The 23,545-nt window shown below is 40.6% G+C and overlaps 1 protein-coding gene across 1 annotated transcript in view; it reads left to right on the top strand.

Annotated features, from left to right (window-relative positions):
* EYS (eyes shut homolog) overlaps window positions 1–23,545 on the top strand; it is a 1,466,842-nt gene that overhangs the window by 1,380,029 nt on the left and 63,268 nt on the right. The window contains 1 exon segment of the mRNA XM_008684895.2: window positions 14,974–15,156. Coding sequence (XP_008683117.2) covers window positions 14,974–15,156 — 183 coding nt within the window.

Here is a 23,545-nt window from a genome sequence, read left to right as displayed (position 1 = left end):
TTGTTTTGTTGATGGTTTCCCTCACTGTGCAAAAGCTTATTATTTTGATATAGTCCCAATAGTTTATTTTAGCTCTTGGTTTTTTAGAATGGCAAAATAGTCTATGACAGCACCACCTGGGCCACCTTTCAGAGTCATGGTGCTGTTTTGCAAGACACCATGTATGCTTTGAAACCATGACAGATACACAACACTCTATCTCCTACAGCCATGTTACACAGCCTCAGAAACCATGGGGCTGCAGAACGGTAATCCCTCTCATGATTACCCCTGAAGACCTTCTCACAACTTTTCCCTTTTCCATGAGTCTGAGCTCCACTAGCTTAGAGGCTTTTGGCCTCCAAAAGAGAAGAGCTCTTACCAAGAGACCCAGTTATGTTCCCGTTGAATTAGATAGCCACCTTCCACTTTAAGCTTTTCATGTACTTTGTTCATGTACAAAAGAGTTGTTTTCCTTCAACTGAAGATGTTGCCCAGAGTGACTGATCACAATAGGCATGGGATGGAGATCCCTGCAGCCATTCAGTACATGTGTATAGAGAGCCTGTTATGTGTCAGACACAGTTCCAGTGCTTGGGACACAACAGAGAACAAAAATGAAATCTTGCCTTACACTTTTCATTCAATTGTGGGGTGAAACATGCTAGGGGATTGTTAAAAGATAATGACTACTAAAGGGCAAACAAACAAAACAAAACAAAAAGCAGAGAAGAAAAGGAGAGAAAGGAAATGCCAGGGTGACATCAAGTTGTTTTATAAGATTTAAAGGTTTTTTTGATGGCAGGACAACACGCTCAGATGGATGAAGGGTGGAGCTTTGGGCTACCTGCAGCTCCAAACAAAAGAAGGTTGTTACACAGGGCCACGCACTGGACTGTGTACTAAGGACGGAGTACCAGCAAGCCAGAGCTAGAGAAAACAGTTTATATGTGGCAACTGAGGTGAGTTAGATTTCAAGGCTGCCCTGTGGATTGGCTATTTTGAATAATTTCTTGGACTCTGAGAAATAGTGGCTGTTTCTATTGTTTGGTACATGGCCCAAGGGGATTAGGGTGATGGGTCAGTGATCTGGAGCCCAAGTGAAGTGTTGGTGAGTGTGGACTCAGCTTCTCAAGAAAGGAACTGACCAGCCTCTAGCCCGGGCCCCCAAACTGAGTCAAGACAACATTTTTAAAGTTATATGGCACAGGGGAAAGGTGCAATGAAATATAGTGGGCAAAGTAGGACGAAGATAGACCTCAGTAAGAAGGCAAAGTTTAAGCAAACACCGAAGTGGGAGACTTAGCTGGCGGGTGAGGAAAAGTATTCTGGCAGAATTCGGGTGACTCTCTAGGTCAAAGAAGCTGTGAATGTGGATGAGGGAAAAAAATTACATCTTTTTACCACCTCCAACGGAAATTTAACAAATTCTTAATTATGAATGGTAGCAACAAATCACAGTAGTGTTAGTCACTGAGAGAAATCAGATCTCTTCATATTATAATCTGTTATACACTATATTAAAATAGTTTCGTGTTCCTCACAATTTGAAATTGCTGGGGTTATTATACCTGCTGCTAGATCTTGTTATTTATATGCATTATGAAAGAAGCATAATTTTACTTTATTACAAAGCTGTTGTTATATTTTATTAAGTATATTTCCAAAAGGTGGCTTACTTTAAGATCCCTATATATTTTACTTCATGAATCTAGAAACATTATCCCTTTTTTCTTGATTTTTATTTATTTATTAGAGAGAGAGGACGAATTGTGGGGAGGGGCAGAGGTAGAGGGAGAAGCAGGCTCCCCGCTGACCAGGGAGTCTGATGCGGGGTTCCATCCCAGGACCCCGGAATCATGACCTGAGCTGAAGGCAGATGCTTAACCAACTGAGCCACCCAGGCGCCCCTAGAAACCTTATTCCAAGGAATGTTGCCATTGGCTTCACTAGACTGCTAATGGAGGCCATAATATAGGTGTGAACACCCATGCACACACACAAAAGTGAGAAGTCCTCTCTGGGGTTCTGTGTCACACATCTAGTGTGAAGAGTTGACAGAGGCCTCATGAAGCACTCGACAGCAGGCCCATCATGGCCGGGGCTCTCAGGAATGAAGGCTTGCGTTACCACACCAGGCGCAGAATCTCATCTGTAGCAGGCCGCCCCTAAGAACACAGAGGGAAGAGTTTAAATTGCTTCCCCTACCCGAAAGGAGACAACATTCAAGGGGGAGAGTTGTAAGATCAGAGGTGGCCTCCTGACCAGTTCTGGAAATAAGGATTTTAGCCTTGGGGTTGCTTTCATTGCAATGTGTGCCGGTCATTTGCCTGTTTGCTCTAAGATCCATGTCTCAGACATGGGCAGACGACATCTTCCCTACCAGAGGAAGACTGGCAAGTAGGAGGAAGAGAAAATCCGGTGTGTTTATTCCCCGTCCCCTGCTTCTGGTGGCTTGTCTACCAGTAGCCATATCCGCTCTGGTTCCAGGCCACCCCACGCGGGTTCTGTGTCCCGATTGAGCAGCTCCAGTGAAGGCTCCAGCCCCCACCAGGTAGTCTGGCTCTTGGGCTTTTAAAAACACCAGATCTTCCCCTTGTCCTGTCAGCCTTAGTGCGGGCAGCTGCCTTCAGCTGTTCAGCTATTGCCGGCGTCTGGGTGGCCTCACCATCCCCATCTGTCTTTCTGGTTCCCCCATTATAATTAGCTATTCATATCAAGTTCCTTCCTTCAGACTACCTCTTGACTCTGACGAGCCGCAAACCACAACAGTATGAGCAGCACCTTCGATTCTGTCACCGAGAAAAATCACACATAACATTACAGTGGTCGTGTGCAGCCTGGTCTCTTTGGAAAGTCTCTTTGGGTTCAGTACTGTTGAGACCTTATCCATAATAGGACGGGATCACAGCACAAAATGAGGAGAAATGGCCACCCTGCAGATCTTGGACTTGGAACAAAATGCAATAAAAGAAAAGACTTTAAAAAGACTCCATTTTGGAAAAGAGAACGGCTTTTAAAAATTATATAGGATGGTTGCATTATGTCAGAGGAAGTTTTTATTTTGCTTTGCCTTCTGTTTTTATTGAGATATAACTGGCATATAATACTATATTAATTTCAGGCATATAGTATAATGACTCTATATCTGTATATATTGCAAAAGGACCATCACAGTAAATCTAACACCTGTCACCACGCATAGTTATGAAATTTTTTTCATATGATGAGAACTTTCAAGATCTACTCTCTTACCAACTTTCAAATATGCAATACAGTATTATTAGCTATGGTCATCATCCTGTCCAGTGCATCCCCGAGACTGATTTATTTTATAACCGGAAGCTTGTACCTTTTAAGCCCCTTCACATATTTTGTTCCCCCTCCTCCTGCCTCTGGCAACCACCAGTCCATTCTCTGTATTTATGAGCTCGGGTTTTTTGTTTGTTTTAGATCCCATACGTAAGTGAGATCAACAGTATTTGTCTTTCCCCGTCTGACTTATTTCACTTAGGTTAATGCCGTCAGGGTCCATCCATGTTGTCACAAATGGCAAGACTTCTTTCTTTTTTATGGCTGAATAACGTTCCATTGTACATAAATACATCGCATTTTCTTTATCCATTCATCCGACGATGGACACTTAGATTGTTTCCATATTTCAACTATTACAAATAGTGCTGCAGTGAGTATGGGAGTGCGTGGATCTTTTTCAGTTGGTGTTTTCATTTTATTTGGATAAGTACCCAAAAGAAGAATTACTGACTCATATGGTTAGTTCTGTTTTTAACTTTTTGAGAAACCTCCATATTGTTTTTCATAGCAGCTACACCAGTTTGCATTTCCGCCGGCAGCTCGCAAGTTTGCCTTTTCTCCACAGCCTTGCCAACACTTGTTATTTCTTGTCTTTTTGAGAATAGCCGTTCTAACAGGTGTGAGGTGATGTCTCACTGTGGTTTTGATTTGTATTTCCCTGATTAGTGACATTGAGTACCCTTCCCTGTGCCAGGTGGCCATGTGTATGTCTTCTTTGGAAAAAAATGCCTATTTGGGTCCTCTGCCCAATTTTAAATCAGAAATTTTTTTGTTATTGAGTTGTAGGAATTTTTTTTATATTTTGGATATTAACCCCTTATCAGATATATGATTTGCAAATATTTTTCCCACTTAGGCGGTTGCCTTTTTATTTTGTTGATAGTTTCCTCTGCTGTGCGGGAACTTTTTAGTTTGCTGTAGGCCTGCTTGTTTACTGCTGCTCTTGTTGCCTTCGGTTTTGGTGTCAAATCCAAAAAAATCATTGCCAAGACCAGTGTCAAGGAGCTTACTGTCTCTGTTTTCTTCAAGGAGCTTTGTGGTTTCTGGTCATACCTTCAAATCTTTAATCCACTTTGACTTGATTTTTGCATTCAGTGTAAGACAGTGGCCTGGTTTCATTCTTTTGCATGTGGCTGTCTGGTTTTCCCCACACGATTTATTGAAGAGACTGTCCTTTTCCTATTGTACATTCTTGGCTCCTTTGTCAAAGAAGGAAGTTTTAATTTGAAAATGCAAGGACTAGAGAAAGAATGTGGATTGATACTGGGTACCCAGAGGTCTCTGGGAGACATATGTTGGTTATTGTGTTTTGTTTTGTGTTTGGCTACACAGCAGTCTTCCTGCTTGTGTGCACACACATGACCTAGGCTGGGCCAGTGAGATACCCCAGGATTCAAATGTTAAGAAGGGCATCCAAAGACAGAGTGATGCCTCGAAAGTCTTTGTAGCTGAGGTGGCCACATACCTGTCCCTGGTCCTAGAGATGACAACGACTGCATCCTGATGACCCTGTTCTCACAATGTGAGCGTGGCTATGTTTGAACTGCCTAGATTCCTTTACTTCAGCCTCTGTCTGCCCACCGGTTCTCCAGTATTCGCGTTGACTCTATGAGCTAGCCTATGACTGCCCATAAATTCCTTTTCTGCTCAGGATAGCCAGGGTTGGTTTCTGTTGACTGTAACCTTTAAGAAACCTAATAGGTGAGTTTTATTCCAGGTATGTCATGCTGTAGCAATTAAATTTTATATCTCATGATGTTCCCTGATTGTTGTTTGCATACTCTGTAATTCTTAAACTTCTAGTCCTTCTTTTGTAGTTTCGTTATCTACCATTATAGTTTGAATCAGGCACCTGCTCACCATGAGTACATGAAGTCCTGGGGCTTTTACGTATAACAAGATATTTTCCATCCAAAAATAATACTCCTATACAAAATTTAAACCTCGCAAATTATGGCTGATGATTTTTCTTTGTTTTATTAGTAATATGATTTAGAATAATCCCTCATGCCGTATTTATTAACATAAAATCTTCCCTTTCTTATATGCATTCGAAACATCATGTGTGCTGGTCCCCAGAAATAAGTCAGTATTTTGCAGGATGCTACTGCTTTTTTCCAGCACTTCAACAGCTAAACCACAGATGTCTTTAAAATAATTTCCCACCGGTATCTCCGGTACAGATTTCTTATTCTCTTTCTCATAGAGTACATCTCGTCGGCCTTATTACTTTGATAAATCAGCTTTATTGATAAATCATTCTTATTATTTGGGTCCTTGTTAGATTTTGCTTCTTCTAAACTATTTCTACACAATACCAAAACAAAATGAAAATTATAGCTAATTATCTGGACTGTGTGTGTGTGTGTGTGTGTGACCACAAACATTCAAACACTTAGAAAACTTTACAAACATACTGATCTTTGGTTTTAAGATTTTATTTATTTATTTGTCAGAGAGAGAGAGCACAAGCAGGGGGAGTGGCAGACAGAGGAAGAAGCAGGTTCCCACTGAGCAGGGAGCCCGATGCAGGACTCGATCCCAGGACCCTGGGATCACAACCTAAGCCGAAGACAGACGTTTAACCACTGAGTCACCCAGACGTCCCAACATACTGATCTTTTTAACCACTGTTTTTCACTTACATTGTCTGCATATTAGAAAATAATTAAACTCCTATTCCAACTTATCTGTTGATAAATTCACTGGTATATATTGAACGGTTGACACTGCAAGGCAATTGAATGCATTTACATTTCTATTAAACATGGAAGACAGAACATAAGATTACTGCCAATTTTCATGAGTCCATGGACGAAGACTTGGGCAAGGAAATAAGACAACTTTGTATGAAATCAATTTGGGTACAAACTTTAATAGTATAAATATCTACCAGTAACTTTTAATCAGCCGATGTCATGAATATCACAGTCATCATTAGAAAGAACACAGGCTTTGGAGTCAGACGAGTTGGGGTTCAAATCCTGACTCTGCCATTTTTTAGCTGTGTGACCTCACTTCTCTGAGCCTCATCTACAAGATAGAAATACAAGAGTAAGAACATCTCATGGAGGCACTATGAGAAATAAAATAATTCTGAGAGAGCACTTAGCAACTAGAACATAGTAGCTTTTATCATTGCTATTGTTTTTATTACTTTGGAGTATATAAAAATACTTTCATATAACCATGGCTTAAAAAATAATAGATTAAAAAGTTTTTTTTTAATTTCCCCTGAACTTGAATGATGACCCACTCGAACCTTGATGTTTCTTAATTTCTTAACTAAGACTCCATTAACATGAAGAAACTCACAAAGTAGGAATGAGAAAAGTGTTCCAAACACATTGTTCTCAAATATTCCATGTGTGTTTTCTGGCAATTTTACTCTATCACAATAAACTACAAAGCATATTTAATCCGATATAAATCTGCATTGCTTGTGTAATATGAATGATAGATACACGAGACATGAGACCCTTCTCAAAGTTTATGCCATAAGCTATAACGCAGATCTGCAATGTGACCCATATCTTTTGGGGGGTTTTCTTCTGCTTTGCATTTCATGGTACTGTGAAAATCCTACCATTATCTGATTTGGCTTAAAAGCAGTACTTTGAGAAGCCAGAAGATGGCACTAATTTCTAAGAATTACACATCTAAAAAGAATACGCTGCTTTGGATTCTGATCATTTACCATTTCTTTTGCTGGTGGAAGTAATGATGCTCCTCCATGTTTTCATCAGTGTTCTTATCTTAATGTAAAATTCTGTTTGTTCTTAGCTTTTCTCTGACAATTAGATGGAGAAGTGAGAATGGTGGAATTCTGTATCTACACAGAATGTTTGAATGATTTAGTATGAGCAGGAGTTGGCAATCAACCAATGATATTTATTTCATGTTTATACCTGAGGGTGAATTGAATATTATATATCCATTTGAATGGAGAGCTTGATTTTATTCATGTATTGAGTATTATCTTGAGTTCAGAAAGAATAGGTAAGTATATGTTTTCCGTACAAATCACCATCACCTATTACTGTTAATAACATCTTAGAAGAGACTTATTTTTCGCTTTCCTTTAAATGAAAATCACATTTGTAAGTTACCACTTTTTTTTATTTCTGAATGTTAATGCTGAACAGTGTGGAAGCATGCTCGACAAGGAGCTTATTCAGCAACAGAAATAGAAACAACGGTGATCATGTATATGGTTTTACACCCTAATTGCATTTATGCAGGATATTGAGCTAAATCTATTGCTATCTTACTAAGAAGAAGTTAAGAAGAAAGAGAGAAGAAAAATGTTTACCCTCAAATCTACGAAAGAAAGCTGGAGAGGCGAGCAGTGGTCTTGTATTTTTGCAAATGTACCCATCTGCCTAAGGGTATATGAATTTTTTCCTGGCAGAGTTAAATGTATATTTCGAGGTAGTCTGTGCTGCTAAACACCGTGCTTACAAAGCTGGCATACCAGAGTCTTTCAAAATCAGCAGTTTCCAGGGCAAAATCCATCTACCATCTGCTTGCTTCATTAAAATACATAATAGAGAAGGGAAGAACTGAACTGCATTTTTACTAGCTCAGCGCTCCCTGGTGTCCAGTCGGCTAAGGTTATATACAGCAGCCTGTATAGAAAACAGAGTCCAAGTGAAAATCAACCACATTTTTATTTTGTTTTCATCTTGTCTTTTGTTCTTGTATAAAAATAGAGCAACAAGCTTTACTTCAGAAAAATAGATTTAGACAAGACAGTCTATCCTGAAAACACTACATCTTCAAAAATTCTTTAATAAACTTAAGGAACTTTTCTCAAGTCCGTATTGTAAAAGTTTAAACAAGATTGTGAGAGAATTGTGCAGATATTTTGTCATGCAAAAGCCAAAAATTTCTGTCAAAGACTATCAGTTGCCCCAAGAAACACAGTTAGTATTTTTATCTTACAATTTCAAAAGGCATTATTATTAAACAATAAACAGAAAACAATTTTAAAAGAAAAAGCTTATGAAAGTATAGCTATATTTATTCAACCTAGTTATGAAAAACAATCGATTTGTGAAGTTGGGGGTGTCTGCCTTGATTTTAAATATCAATATAGTATATTATTTGAATTTTTGCCCACACTTGAAAAATTAAGACTCTAATATCTTTGCAAAAATCCAGAAATATTCTTATTCTTTAGAAGCAAATGACTAGAAAAATGGAAAAAATCAAACAAACAATGTTTAGCATTGGTGATGGTATAGAAATTCTTTTTCCCAACTTCATCCGACAGGTTCAATTCTTTCTTTAGTGACATAAGAACAGAAAAATTAACATATTAAATAAACAATAACAGCAGAAAAATAACAGCAGTGTCACTATTTTTTCAACACGGTGGTAAGCTCCTTATATGTATCCACTCAACCATTTGATAAAGATGTATCCCATACCCACTCGAGTCCAGGCACTGTTGTATATCCCGGAGTTGGTAAAGGACAAGCAAGCTCTCTGCCTGATGAGCCCTACAATCTAGGGAATTGAGACTGTAAAAAATAAAAAATAATTGGGGAGAGAGACGGTAAAAAATAAACAAATAGCATATTACATAATTGGGCTGTAGTAAGCAGAGCAGGTTAAAGAACTAGAGAGTGATGGCGGTAGGAGGAATTACTAATTTCGTTGGGTGGTCAGGGAAGACCCCTGTGAAGAGGGGATACTTGTGCAGAGTCTTGAAGAAAGTGAGGAAGATTATATTTCAGGCAATGGAACTAGAGGAGCAGAAGCCCTGAGCTGGGAGAATGTTTGGTTTGTTTAAGAAATACAAAGAAGCTAACAAGGTTGGAGCAGAATGAGCAAGAAGAAATGGGTATAAAATAAATTTGGAGAATGGGGATTTGAGGCTATGCTAAAGGGTTGGGTTTTTTTTTTTTAATTTCAAAATTCAAGGAAAAACACTAGAGGACTTTTAAATATGCAATTAATATTTGAAGGCTATACTAGCTACAGTATGAGAAAGAGACTGCAGGAAGACAAAAGCGGCAAAGGAGACCAGTTAAGAAGCCAGTAGGAGTCCAGGCTAGAGAGAATAGTGCAGTAGACTTTGGTGGCCTTGATGGAGGTGGTGAGAAGTAGTGATATTCAGTAGATATTTTGAAAATGAACAGGATTTTCCAGTCAACTGGTTGACGTGGCAGAGAAAGAAACAATTTAGGTTACGTCTAGTTTTTGTTCTGAACGAGGAGAGAGAAGGGGCGCCTGGGTGGCTCAGTCGGTTGTGTCTGTCTTCGGCTCAGGTCATGATCCCAGAGTCCTGTGATCAAGCCCCTCATTGGGCTTCTTGTTGTGTATTCTCTCTCACTCTCTCTCAGTCAAATAAATAAAATAAAATCTTTAAAAAAGAGAGAGAGAAGACTGGGGAAGAGATTTGGTTGGGAGGAGAGGTTATAAGGATATGAGAATAAAGAATTCTGTCCTGTGTATGTTCAATTTAAGATTCCCATTGGTCATACAAATGTATGTAAAATATCTAGCACGTAGTTGGATATGTGAATACGGAGCTCTGAAAAGAAGTCAAGGATAAAGACTCTTATTCAAGACTCATCCTCTTGTAGGTGGTGTATCAGAGGAGGTAGAGAGTGGTGGCAGTTGGAGACAACTGAAAGAAAAGCAGAGTGGGCTGTCTCCGTGTTCTCTTGCCTTAGCTGAAGGCAGGTAGGATACTAGTGGAGAATGATATCATGACGATCAAGTGAGGAAAGCATTTCAAGAGAAAGAAATAAGCAACTGTCAACTGCTCCTGAGATATTGAATAAGAAGAAAACAGAGAACTGGCATTGAATTTAAAAAGATGGTGGTCACTGGTGACCTTCACATCAAAAGTGTCAAAGGAAAGAAAGAAGATAAGCTGACTAAAATGAAATCAAGAGTGAATGGGTGGTAAGAAAAAAAAAATGAAAACATCAACACAGATAATCTTTAGAACACTCTCACTAGAATGATAGTGAAATACAAGGAACAGCTAGAGAGGAATGTGGAGCTGAGGAAAGCAGTTTTTTTCAGATGGAGATATTTTAGCACATTTGATGTTGAAGGGAATGATTCAGTAGAGAAGAAGAATTTGGTGTCTCCCCCAGGGAAATGGGAAAGAATTGCTGAAACAATGCCCTTAAGTAAATGAGGGGTGGATCCAATACCCAGGCAGAGTCAGCCTTGTAACCAGAGGGAAGGCAGAACATCTGAATCAAAATGAAAGATTTGAGGTGGGGAGGGTCTGATGGTAGAGGGTGGTAGTTCTCTGTTCTTACTTTATTTTCCTCCGTGAAATGAGTCAAAATCATTAACTGAGAAATGATGAATGTTAGATGTTAGAGGGGGGAAGAAGAGGTATAAATTCATTGCCCTAGTGACTTGACTGGGAAAATGTAGCAGGATTACAGAGCTTGTGCAAGACGCTTGCCCACTTGAGATCTGTGGTTAGCTCGGATGTGTTTCCTTCAGCCACATACTTTTCTCATTCTTCACACAAAGTTGGATATTCTGAAAAATACCATGAAGAAACTAAAACAGAGAAGCTAACTTGCCCAAATTTATATAGAAAGTGAGGAAATCCAAAATGGAGTCTGAGCTGGCTGCATCCAGTGGCCTCTCCTCAATCACAGTGACGTAAAATACCCCTGCATCACTGCCAGCCAGCGGGCTTCAGGAGGCATCACTGATCGCAGAGCTGAAAGGAAGGTGTTCTGCAGTCTGAGCTCTTATATATGTCTTCTTCCTGCATCCCAATAGCTCATCTTGGTCACTTCTATGCATAAAATGTCAATAATTCAGGTAAGAGGACTAACCACAGAATATTTTTTAAAAGAAAAAAGTACAATTACATTTAAAGCATTCATGTGCTATGTCTCTGTCCTCATGGGGAATGAGAAAATTTTGCCACAGTAAATTTTCTAGAAGACAGAAGTTTATACCCTTTTTGTGGTAGTTCTTGCTGAGATGTATACTGTGAGCATAATGTGATCTGTTGTACAAAGATTCCACATTGAGCCTGCAACCAAACACTATATTGTAGAAAAGATGATAACATTCTCCCATCATTGAAGGTTTGTAGAATTTTTAATGACCCTAGATGATGTTGAGATACATAAGGCTTTTTGACTGCCTAAAATGTTCTTAGACTGCTTAGTGATTTTGCTCCCTTCTCCCACACATTAAATAATTAATATTTAGTTCAAATCCCAACATCCCCCTTCCTTCCTCATGGTTCCAATCTATTGCTGTAATTTTAAAAGAACTAAAGAAAAAAAATGCAGAAGTTCACATATGGAAACCACAAGCCAACTAGGGATTACAAAAGAAAAAAAATTCACTTAACAGCCCTAAAATATTCCCATTACAATCTGTTCAATCTACTGATTTGATGACGACTGACGCTCCTAGAAGTCTGATCTGGGAATTTGTGTAATAGAGTAATCAAATTAACCAAATGTTGCCTGGTTGAAGATCATAAAGGGCTTACTTTCAAGAACTAGAAGGAATCGTTTGTAAGGTTGAAAGTCCTCTTTCTCTAATCTGGGTCTCTCCATGTTCTCCTGCCTGATCCAGCAGGATGGAGACAGTGTGGGTGAGGACATGGGAGCCTCTTCACAGTGGGATGGACACTCTTTGACCCCTTCTCCTCACACCTGTTCTTCCCCTTAGAACCCCTATCTTTTTACAGGCTCAGAGTTTGCAAAAGACAAAGCTCATTGAAGTAAATGACAACTAAGGGTTTAGAGAAATCACTTACCTGCCCAGAGACAGGTGGTTCTCTCTGCAGTGCTGTTCAGTAGAATGTGAGCTGCCTGTGTAATTTTGTTTTTTAGTAGCCACGTTTTTAAAAATAAAAAGAGACAGGTGAAATTTATTTTAATAATAGATTTTATTTAACCCAATTTTAATGCATATAAAATATTATTAATGAGATATTTTACATTCTTGGGGCGCCTGGGTAGTGCCCTCAGTTAAGCGTCGAACTCTTGGTTTCGGTTCAGGTCGTGATCTCAGGGTCATGAGGTCGAGTCCCACATCAGGTTCTGTGCTCAGCACAGAATCTGCTTAAGACTCTCGGCCCCTCCCCACTGCGTACATGTCCTCTCTCTCTCTCTCAAATAAATCTTAAAAAAAAAAAAATACTTTACATTCTTTTCTCCATACTAAGCCCTCTAAGTTAGCCTAGCCACAATTCAAGTACTCAGCAGCCATATGTGGCTATTGTCTACATCATTTGACAATGTAGCTTTAGACTAAGAAATACGGAGAATGTGACAGACCCTTTTTCTGTGCACGTGATTATCCTCAGTCTTCAGTATACATTGTACTTCTTCTCAGTAGTATGAAATTGTGTCTTAAACTTATTCTGATTAGATACTAGCACTGATAACACATTTCTCTTCACTGTTTATATAAATATCACACCATTATCTTTTCTCATGATTGACCCATAAATTTCCTCACATTCACAGTTCAGTGTAAGCTTAGCTCATAGCTAGATTTCTTGGTATCATCAAAGTCCTCATTTTCGTTCTTAACCAAAGTTTGGTCCTCCAGGTTTCTCCATCTAATCCAGCCTTCGCATTTCATCCCTAGACTGGTATTTCTAAAAGGCAACTCCGACCTTGCCCGACCACTCCAAGATGATGGAGAAAATATCAAGCCCTGCATAATTCGACCCCTGTCTGACTATATCATAACGTTTGCTTGTACTTTTCCTTTTAACACTTCATTCTAAAATGGGCGTACTCCATGAGTTCCTTGAGTATGACACGCTGTTTGGGCCTCCCCACCTGAAAACATGCTATTCTTTCGACCAGAAATGATCTTTGCTTTTTATTTGCCAGGTGAATTGCTGCTCAACAGCTTTCAACTCAGCTTCCCGTCCAGTTCACCTGGGTAAATTGATTGACCACACTAGTTCCTTGAGGGCTGGGATGGTGCTTGACTATCTTGTGTCACCAGCGTCTAACACAGCGTCTGACAGTGAAAGACATATAAGGTGAATATCTCTTGATCTAACCTGAATGTAGTACCAAACTTTTAAGAAGACCCAGTTGTAAATTATTAACAGGAAGAAATATTGTTTAAAAAGTCAGTCCTAAAAAAAAAAAACCCAAAATTCCTCTATTAAGTATTAAATTTAGTTGAATTCTATTGTTTTAATGGCAGTATCACACACTGTCAGTTTGTTACTTTGTTTCAATGCCAGTACATTTCATTTCCTTCAACTATCCTGTCTACAGTACTACTGCAAGTGAAATCCCTGATAGAGCCTAGCCTTATTGTCTCTGGAACGCAAACCATAAATTACTTCATTAGATAAAAAAAAATAAATGTAAGAGGTGGTATGTCTCAAAATCATGCTTCAGATCCTGGTGAGTTTTGAGAAAAAGAACGCTTGTCCTAGGCCATACATCCCAAGGAATAAACTAGTAAGATTTTAACAAAATCTTATTTCGCCGATTCCACACAGTTACCCTACTTGGAGAGTTATATGAAACTAACCGAAACAAAAGCCTCTGATGAGTAGAATCAGTTTTCCCAGGATAGTACAATTATCTGCTGTGTAAACAATTATAACCAGATATAACAAGCTCTTTTGTTTTAAGCATAGGTACCAGAGTGAGGATATTTCTTAAGGCTTATAAAAATTTCAGTTTTACAACTTCCTAGGCGAGGTAACATCTCTAGAGAAAAGGAGAGCAATACCAGGTAATCAAAACAAGCTCTTCTTCCCTCTGTCAAGCTGTCTCAACCTAATAAAAACAGATCCTAGGAGCATCTTTTAATCTGGGAATACCATCCCTAACAGACAGGGATGGGGATCAACAGCCCCCTTCCTGTTTCCTGTGGTCTTCTGGGAGTGGGGAAATAGAAGCCAGTTGGGACTATTTACAAACAAAACAGAGCAGTCAAAGAGAAAAGTTGGAAACAAGATTAGAGGCAAGATGAAAAGAGCCTCGCTGGCTAACAGTACCCCTCAATTAAATCCCGTTTTGTCCACACTGGCTCTTGAACTTCATTTTTAACCATTTCCTGTTTCTACTAAATCTCCCTACAGTTTCAGTCCTATTGAAACCCATGCTTTCATTTTTTTAACGAGCATCTTAACAGAGCAAGAATAAACACACTTTTAAAACAAAGATTTCTATTCAAAGGAAAGGTCTGGTCATGGACAATATGGTGAGGACACTGATCTGTTGCCTGCCCGTGTCTTGGCCTTCCCACCCTTACCCTATCCAGAAGAGCAGGATTCGAAAAGCCCAGTTTCAAGCTGCGAGTTCCTCTCTGAGTCATGGCCAGTGTTCGGATGCCAAATCACGTTTACAAAACACCTGGGCAAATAACTTTGACCGCCAGTGATTTTTTTTCGAAAATTACTCTTCAAAATATAGGGTTTTGCTTTTTAAGTAAATTCTTCATTATGTAGAAAGGGTACGCGAGTGAAAGGTTTATATACAGGATCTCAAAACACTGCGCTTCCTTTGTTCTGGTTCTGAAACTCCCCATTGAGTCACTTAGTTGCTCAATGCTGAAGGGCACTTCAGTCCAATTAATGTGATAGTAAACAGACTCCCTGGCCAGATGCATCACCAAAACATAACCCTCCTTTCACAAGTACATGTACAGGTTTATTTTAACTATGTGGTTTGGGTTTTTCCACAGCTCTTGATATCTCTCAGCCCAAGTTCAGTGGCATAGACGCCTTCGGATACACTTCATTCTTGGCGTATTCACGGCTCCCAGCCATCGGCTTCGGTTATGAATTCCACTTGAAGTTTCAGCTGGCAAATAATCACTCGGCACTGCAAAATAACTTAATATTCTTCACTGGACAGAAGGGCCACGGTAAGATTAATTGAACCCTCTAGGACTTGCTTAGCTCCTTGAAGAATACTTCAGAAATTCTTCAGGGGTACTCTAATTGGCTGTGGATAAAGAAAGCATTTGCCTAAAAGCCGTCTCCTCCTGTTTTCTGCCTCGAGCATGCTACCTGTAGTCCGAAGTGTTCAGAAGGTCCCCGACCCTTTCCCAAGCCCTGTTCACACCAGGGCTACTTCTTATCATCAAGGGCAAGAATTCCAGCAGGCAAACGGGAGGGCAGAGAAGGTGAATACATCATGTGAAAGGTGAGCTTATTGACTTGTCCTTTCCTCTGTTTCCTTCCGTTTCCACATATAAGGAGAGAAGGGAAATTCTCAGAAGGGACATCATTTCACCGTGTGTTGTGAAATGGGAAGGGTTGCCCTCAAAGGAAACTATTCCAAATTAAAGAAGTAAGTAATTAAGAAAACGCTCGGCCTGTAATAAAGTCCTCCGATGCCCTAGAATTGGTGGGAAATCAACTTATCAGTTAAATTATCTGTCTTAAGTAGAAACCAGTTATGCCTGTGTGGAATCAAGGAAAAGCACAGATATTTTACTCCCAAGTCAGCAGCTAAGTAGTTAAGCAATTTTAATCACTTACTTTCTCTGAGTTCGGTATTCTCATCTGTGAAATCAACATATTTACAGCAGAAAAGACCTTTTTCTCAACCATCAGGGGTTCTGTTGTGCTAGGGTAAATAACATATTCTCTTCTTTTCAGCTCGTTCAGTGACTGCTTCTAATTCTGAACATTGGTTTCTGTATTAACACATGTCTAAAAGAAGCCCACACCCCAAGTGAAGGGTGGTATGTCGGCCTCTGACCACTTCTGGTGGGGGCACTTCATCATGAGAAGTGCTGTTCATTCCACCTCCAAAGTCTGTTCGAGGCTCTGCCCCATCCTCCTGCCAAACTGCATGACCTCCTCCAAACTGATCTCCCTTCTGTCTTTGCTGCCTGCAGATCATTCTTCGAATGACAGCAACAATTACTTTTTTTAAAAAACCTTGCTTGACACCCACCTGTGACTTTCCGCTGTACTTAGAATGCAATCCAGACCTCCCTACTGCGTCCCCAGGAGGCCTTCCGGATCAGGCCTCTGTCTCGTCTCCAACCTCGAGCTCTCTCCATTTCTGTTCTCCTGTCCTACGCATCTTCTTCTAGTGCCTTAACCACCCAGCGCTTGCCTGTTCCTCTGCCTCGACAAGAGGCAGCTGTCAGTGGGGTCAAGAGAGCAGGTTATGAGGCCTGGGCATGTAGACTTGGATCCGGTCCACCTACAGATTACGTGTCAAGTTACTTAACGTCTCTGTGCCTCAGTTTCCTCACTTGTCAGATGGTTTAATAATGCTACATTCTCTAATGGAGTTGTGAGGATTAATGTAGCTCATACAAGAAAAGCACTTAAAACAGAATGGGACTCAGTAATATGGCAGGTTAGATTTTCTCAGGGAGGCCTTCCCCAGCCAACTTCTCAAAAGTAAGTGCTATCACACTGCACCCATTCTCTAGCCCAGCTTCTTCTTTATTTTCTTCAAAGCCTAGACCTCAATTTATAATTTTTTATCTGTTTTTTAAATAGCTTATTTTTGTCTGTCTCCACTACTAGAATGGGAGCTCTATGTGGACAGAGACCAAGCCAGTCGTCTTTGACTTTATACACCCACACTGAACACACTGTCTGATGCATCATCAGTACTGAATGAATGAATACGAGAACCACCCGAACAACAGATAATCGTGTGATGTGTAAGACAGCAACACAGCTGCACAAAGTTTTAAAAAGTAGCCATTCTTAGGGGTTTCCAGTCCAGGTGCCGTCTTCTCCATTAGGATTTCCCCAATAACTACCCTCCTCTCCCCACTTCCGGCAATGTCCCCTGCCTCTGAGCCTTGAAAGCCTGCCCTGCACTTAGAGCACAGACCCTGTATTACAAACTTGGGTTTGCTAAATTTCTCTCCTCGATCATAAAAACAGTGTCCCAGGTACCACTACATTGCCCACAAAGCCTCTCAGCTGGTCTTAGTAAATATCTGGGGAGTGACTGCCAGAAGCAGGGAGGAAGAAAGGGAAAGAAAAAGGACTTTTTACCCCTGACTTTTCAGTCCGCACATCCTTCATCATGTGTTTGTCAGCCATATCCTCTTAATTAGCACCCCTTCCCAGACACACACAAAAGAAAACCCTGGCTAATGAAAAATTCAAATGAGCGTTAAAGACCCTGGGTCTGTCTTGTTTTAAAACAAATCTTCTAAATTTTGAAAGGTTCAGAAGAAGAACCCAAGTAAAAGATAAACACTTGGCCCATGAAAATGCTGCCACGGAGTAAGTCTTCAGGACTCTTCTGTGAAGAGTCCCTCAAAATTCTCGAAAACAACCAAAAAGCAATGTTTTAGCCACGGCATTTGTAAATTGTGGAATCTTTCTTATGACGTTTTTTGGTCTTCTCTAGTCATCTGATTTCTATGTAAGGAGCTGAATGTTCATGCTGCACTTGGATTTTTGGGTTTATAGAATGGTTAAATAAAGGCTAGGTAACAGGTAGATAAATTGTGGAGCTCTGTTGTCCAAAGAGTGAAAATGAGAAATCGGAAGTATGCAATTCCACATTTGACCACCAGAGGGAGCAAGAACACCAGCTTAAAAACGCAAGTAGCACTGAAGCGCTTTTTAAGGCCGTGTTCTCGTGACCTCTTCGTGCCTATGTTAGAATCACGTAAGGGTGCTTGTTAAGATACTAATTCCCAGACCCTCTTGAATCAAAAAACAGAATTTTATCAAGCACGTTAGGTGCTTTTCATGTAATTAATATTTGAGAGCAACTACTCAAAACCTCCAGGGACCTGCTAAATAAGACTAAATCTGGAGATGGACTAAGATATGTAATCATTGCCCATAATGTCATATGTTGGGATGATTCATCAATTTATGTCACATGAAGTTACTGATTAAAGAAATACACATTCCTTTATAATATAAGGATTATGATTAATATCAACCATACAATTTGCAATTGTCTGATCTATATAAGAAACTATGATCTAAGTCAGGGTTATCTCCACGCTTAGGCGTTTTTCTTAATCATTTGGTAACATCAATCTCTGACCTGCTTATTGGTTGTTACCACTAAAATCACCATTTCCTATGCTGCCTTTATCTTTCTTTGTCAGGTTGAAAGATGCACAAAGCCGCAGAGTTTGTATAAATGAAATGTAAGCTAACCTTTAATTTCTGACACGTCCACATAAAAAGGCAAAGGACCGTCATTGCCCAGCACTGATGACATTCCCCTCCCTGAGCTCCCCAAAGCTGAGCGCTGATTTTTACCAGATTTCATTATCATTGAACGCTCTGGGCAAATCACCCCGTCAAACACTTCAGCTTGAAAATGTCTCACTTGACCTGGGATGGTAACCTAACCTAATCCTATTCCTGTGTTTCTGCAGTCATATTTGGCATTTTCTTTATTAGTTCTTCTTCCTTCCATACCCCCCACTTCCTTAGAGTGTACGCCTTATAGTTTGGCTCTTCTGGAAACCACCACTATGTCCCACAGTGATCCACAGGTGATGGCATTATCTTCCCCTCCTGTATCCCTTCTGCCCGCGTCTGCCGTTAATAAACATCCTGCTTCAGCTAGAAGCCCAGCAGTCATCTAAGATTTCTCCCTTTTATTCATTTTGACAAATATTTTCTGGGGCCCTAGATGTGGCATTCTTCCAGGTACTGGAGATACACTTACGAATAAGGCATACAAGGTCCTTGCCTTCTCTCCATTTTGTCGCCCACTATCTACCCAACACCAAAGTCTTTCCATTTTACCTCCCAATTGCTTTTTGTATTTTCTCCTTCTTTAGCCTTTCTTTCCTCATAGTGCCCAGTCTATCCCAGACTGCTGCGGCAACAACAGCCTTCTTCCCGGTCTCCCTGCCAGTCACGCCCCTGCTCCCCTCTCTGCCCCACTTTGCTCCAGGGGATCATTCTGAACATTCAGATCCAAACTTACCTTACCTAATGAGCATGCTTCACCACAGCATACCACCTAGTAAGAGCCTTTGCACACGTACAGGCGCTTACCCAGCCCCCGCCTATCGCACAAGCTCCCTTTCCCTCATTCCACTCTACAGCCCGCTGCACTGGACACGTGGACCTCCTGCGACGTGTCACTGTGTCCTCCGCTTCTGTGCTTGTGTCGGGCTGTTCTACATTCCCAAGCCACCCACACTTCACTTTCCTGCCTCCCAAACACTTCTCTCCTTTAAGCCTCAGCTCGAAAGATCATTCTTCTTTGAAGTCTTTAACCCTTCCAGGAAAATTTAAGAATTAATCTCGCTGCAGTTTGCTGGAAACCGAAATCCTATCACCTTTTAACTGCCTGGACCTCTTTGGGAGCCAGAAAAATGGCTTTTCTTTTTTATAACAAGAGTGGCTGTCACATAGAGACACTCATGACACATTTTTGAAAGAATAAATGCAAAAAAATCCCTGGTCCCTGATACACTAAAACTTACAATCGGAACATATGGACCTAAAAGGTTGTTACCTAACAAGGCTAAATCAGAGCTAAGAAGCCATGTCCAGGGCACACGGCATCCGTCACTGTGTCTAACGCATCCCGGGAACACAGACATCGCTGACTGAAAGGAGGCACGGAACCGATACAGAAGATGGAATTCAGAAAGTACAGTGCTCATCCCAGGAGAACGGTCAGGGAATTTCTTTCTGTTGGCGTGTTTCTCATTCTGTGCCTCCCATTTCGACCAGTCCTCTACAGTTAGCTCAAGAGCAGCCCCGCTGGCATTCTCGTGCCCATTCTCCCCCAGCCTGGGCCCAGCTAGTCCCCAGCCCCATGGCTGTGTAAGCAGCCAGTTTATTCGGCCCCCTTCACTCTCCCTTCGTGGCTTCCTCTCGCCTGGAATGCCTGACCCAGTTCTCGTTACCTTTTTCAGTACTCCCCAGTGTGATGGGGAGAAATTCTGAAGACTTTGGGGCTCCTGAGAGCGATCGACACAAAGCCTATATAGAACTTGTAGTCTGTGTCCCATAATTTGCAGTTTATAGCCCCTAATAAATATATACAGCTGTGTCATTCACAATCATGACTTCAAGTCGTATGAAGCTACCATATTCATAAATCAAAAACACTAGAACAGTGGCAATTTCATAATCTTAATCTTGCCCCTCGGCAAGATTCATCTTAAATTTCTTTTAGACAATCCATGCCTTTAATATCTTTTGTATCCCCACCTGCCTCACCCACAGGGCTGGTACTGTGTGAGAAACCAGTAATTACATACTTATCGATTCTTGCCGTAACTGAAAGACTCTCTGAAGACAGACGCTATCCCAGTTAGCTTGTAATACTGTATCTTGAGATCGATGTGGATGGCAGTGAGGAAGGTGGGACCTAAATAAAGGATGGGGGTGTCTCTGTTCACATCATTGAAATAGGGGTTAAAATCTCAACATTAGCCTATATTATTAAGGTATAAAACAGGGATAGAATTTTCCCGAAAAAAAATGTATAACTTCCTGGTTATTTGATGTATGTACTAAGTGCTTTGTGTGCGTAGCTTTCTGCCAGTCCCTCGCACGGAGGTCTTCTGTGCTGCAGTAATTAACTATGAAAGGTTACCTCGTATTTCATGCCAAATAATATCTTATTTACTTCAAGCCCTCGGTTATTAACTGTAACAGAAATAAGAGCACGTAAATATAGCTTGATGTTTTTCTGGGGGAAAAAATGAAATGAATGTCATCTACAGTACAGAAAAAGAAAAATGAGGGGGGGCGTTTCAAAAATCCAATCAGCTCAGCCCGTTCTTTGAAGGGCCTTGATTCAGATGGAGCAGAAGGAAGATGCCTGATGAATGAGAGAGCAGGTTGTAGCCAGCTCCTTAATGTTACACATCTCCCAATTTCACAGTACTCAGGCATTTTGTAACATAACTGGCAGCGTATGCTCGTACCCAACATTCTCTTTCGTAGTAAAATGTTCATTATTTTCTTCCATAATCACATCAGAGTGACTAGAAATTGTGCGAATTTCTTCCTGACAACCTCAAACTATCAAATCTTGGCTTTTGTGAAATTAAATATCCTGGACTATAGTGTCAAAGTTGTCTAAGTTATTAAATAATTTGAGTTCTTAACATTGTCCAAAAAAAGTTAAACTAATTCACTCTACTGACTTGAGAAATAAGAATTATTACATTTGACCAGTGCTTAAACAGAGTTGAAATGACAAAAATATATAGATCCTTGCAAATCCTCCCCCCTTTTTATTTATTTATTTATTTATTTATTGAAGATTTTATTTATTTATTTAGAAAGAGAGAGAGTGCATGTGCCAGCGAGGGGGAGGCGGGGAGGGAGAGAATCCTCAGGCCGACTCTGCAGTGAGAGCAGAGCCCAACACAGGGCCAACTGCAAATCCGCCCACTAGAAGCTCACATTCTCACTGTTTTCCACCTGCAATGACGCCTTATGGAAATTCAAGTGCACCCACAACTGTGCCTACATCCCTTATTTTCATGATCTCATCTCTGACAGCAAACAGCAAGAGAGATCCAGACCTCCCACTTTTTCTAGTCTCAGCTCTTCTTGTTCAAAACATAGAAAAATATGGACCCTATGTAGCCTCGGGAAATGTGGTTTATCACATTCTCATGTGCTCCAAGCACAGCGTTGCATTTGTTGTCGCTGTCCCCCTTCCCTCGCTGCCTGTTCACCAGCACAGCTGGAAGCCAAGACATCATCTTGACTTGGCCACAAACAGTAGCCGGTTGACATTGCCCACATTTTCATCATTTAATCTCCTGAAGCAGAAACTACACGGTCTCCATTGTCCACAACAGCTACCAAAGAAACATCGAGGACATGGCTGTGTACGGTTCTGATGCTTTCAAAGCTCTGGACCACCCTTAGTTTAATGGTCATATCTACAGAACAGGAAGCTGAGAGTCTTCCACTATGGTTAGAAGCTGTACAGCACAGGGACCCCTGGGTGCTGCCGTCAGTGAAGCGGCTGACTCTCAGTTTCCACTCAGGTCATGATCTCGGGTCGTGAGATCAAACTCTGTGCGGGCCTCCGCGCTCAGCGGAGAGTCTGCTTCTCTCCCTCTCTCTCTCCCTCTGCCCCTCTCCCCCCCTTTCTCTAAGATAAATAAATAAATCTTTAAAAAAAAGAGAGAGAAAGAGAAGCTGTACAGAATAGATCTTAAGATAAACCAAGAGCGTATGCTCCTTAAGAGTTCATTCAAAAATCTCCAACCATCTTGGTTTTTTTGTTGTTGTTTTGTTTTGTTTTTTTAAGTAACAATGCAGGGTGTGAACTCACCACCCTGAGATCAAGACCTGAGCTGAGGTCAAGAGTCAGATGCTTAACCGACTGAGCCACCCAGGTGGCCCAAAACCAGCAGTCATCTCAATTTTAGTTTAGCACCCACGAAAGCAGAGACCATCACTGACTATGGAGTAAAAATGGCTTGAGTGTCTAGAATCCCGTACTACTCAATACGTATTGTTCCGGTAGGTGAAACTTGCATTCTTTTGGGTCTTATTTCTCACACATCAAGCTAGATATATTTTTCTTTGCATCACGTTAGCTTCGATTCTAATTTCATAAGCTTCTTCCACTATTTTCCTAAAATCACTCACACCTAACTCTTTACTCACATCTAATTTAGCTTCCTCTCTAAAAACTGGCTATACCCTCTCACGACCACTTGAACAGTCAACTAAAGCTTAGTTACGCTTATCTTGGTGTCTCCGTGTCAGCACCATTGTATTCTATGTCAAGGATATTTGATTACAAGGCAGTTTCCTTCTTTCAGAAACCTGAAAGCTTCATAGGCCCTGGAATAATACTCAAATATATTCACAGAATGTCTGTGCACAAGGAAGGGCTTTTCGGAAGGGAACTCCGGGGCCATTCACCAGGCAGGGCTCAGTGGACCAGAAAGTCACAGCATCATCTTGGTGGCTTCTCTCCCATCTTTTCTTTGACTCAGGACAGGAAAGGAAGAAGGGAGAGGAAAAATCTACTTGTCGCTTAGAATTTCTGAATCCATTTGCAAAGATCTAATAAAACACTTTAAGTTATTGCTAGAGACAATTCTGTGTTAGTATTATCATCATCACTTTTTCAAAAGACAGAAGAGGAAATGAGCAAAGAGCCCAAGATTAAACTCTCGTGCCTTTGCGACAGCTGGGGCACCGCTTACCTCTGTGGGTTCCAAGTACGTTATCATTTTTAGAGAGGTAAATTAGACTTAATACATGATAATAGGTCACCATATTGGAAGAATAGTTTGAAGAAATAATAACAAATTGCATTCACTCTTTCTGTAGTTATAAATCAAAATTTCA

Source organism: Ursus maritimus, unplaced genomic scaffold (genome assembly GCF_017311325.1).
Source record: "Ursus maritimus isolate PB19 unplaced genomic scaffold, ASM1731132v1 scaffold_29, whole genome shotgun sequence".
NCBI lineage: Eukaryota > Metazoa > Chordata > Mammalia > Carnivora > Ursidae > Ursus > Ursus maritimus.
Note: the sequence above shows the minus strand (reverse complement) of the source record. Positions and strands in the feature narration are given on the sequence as shown.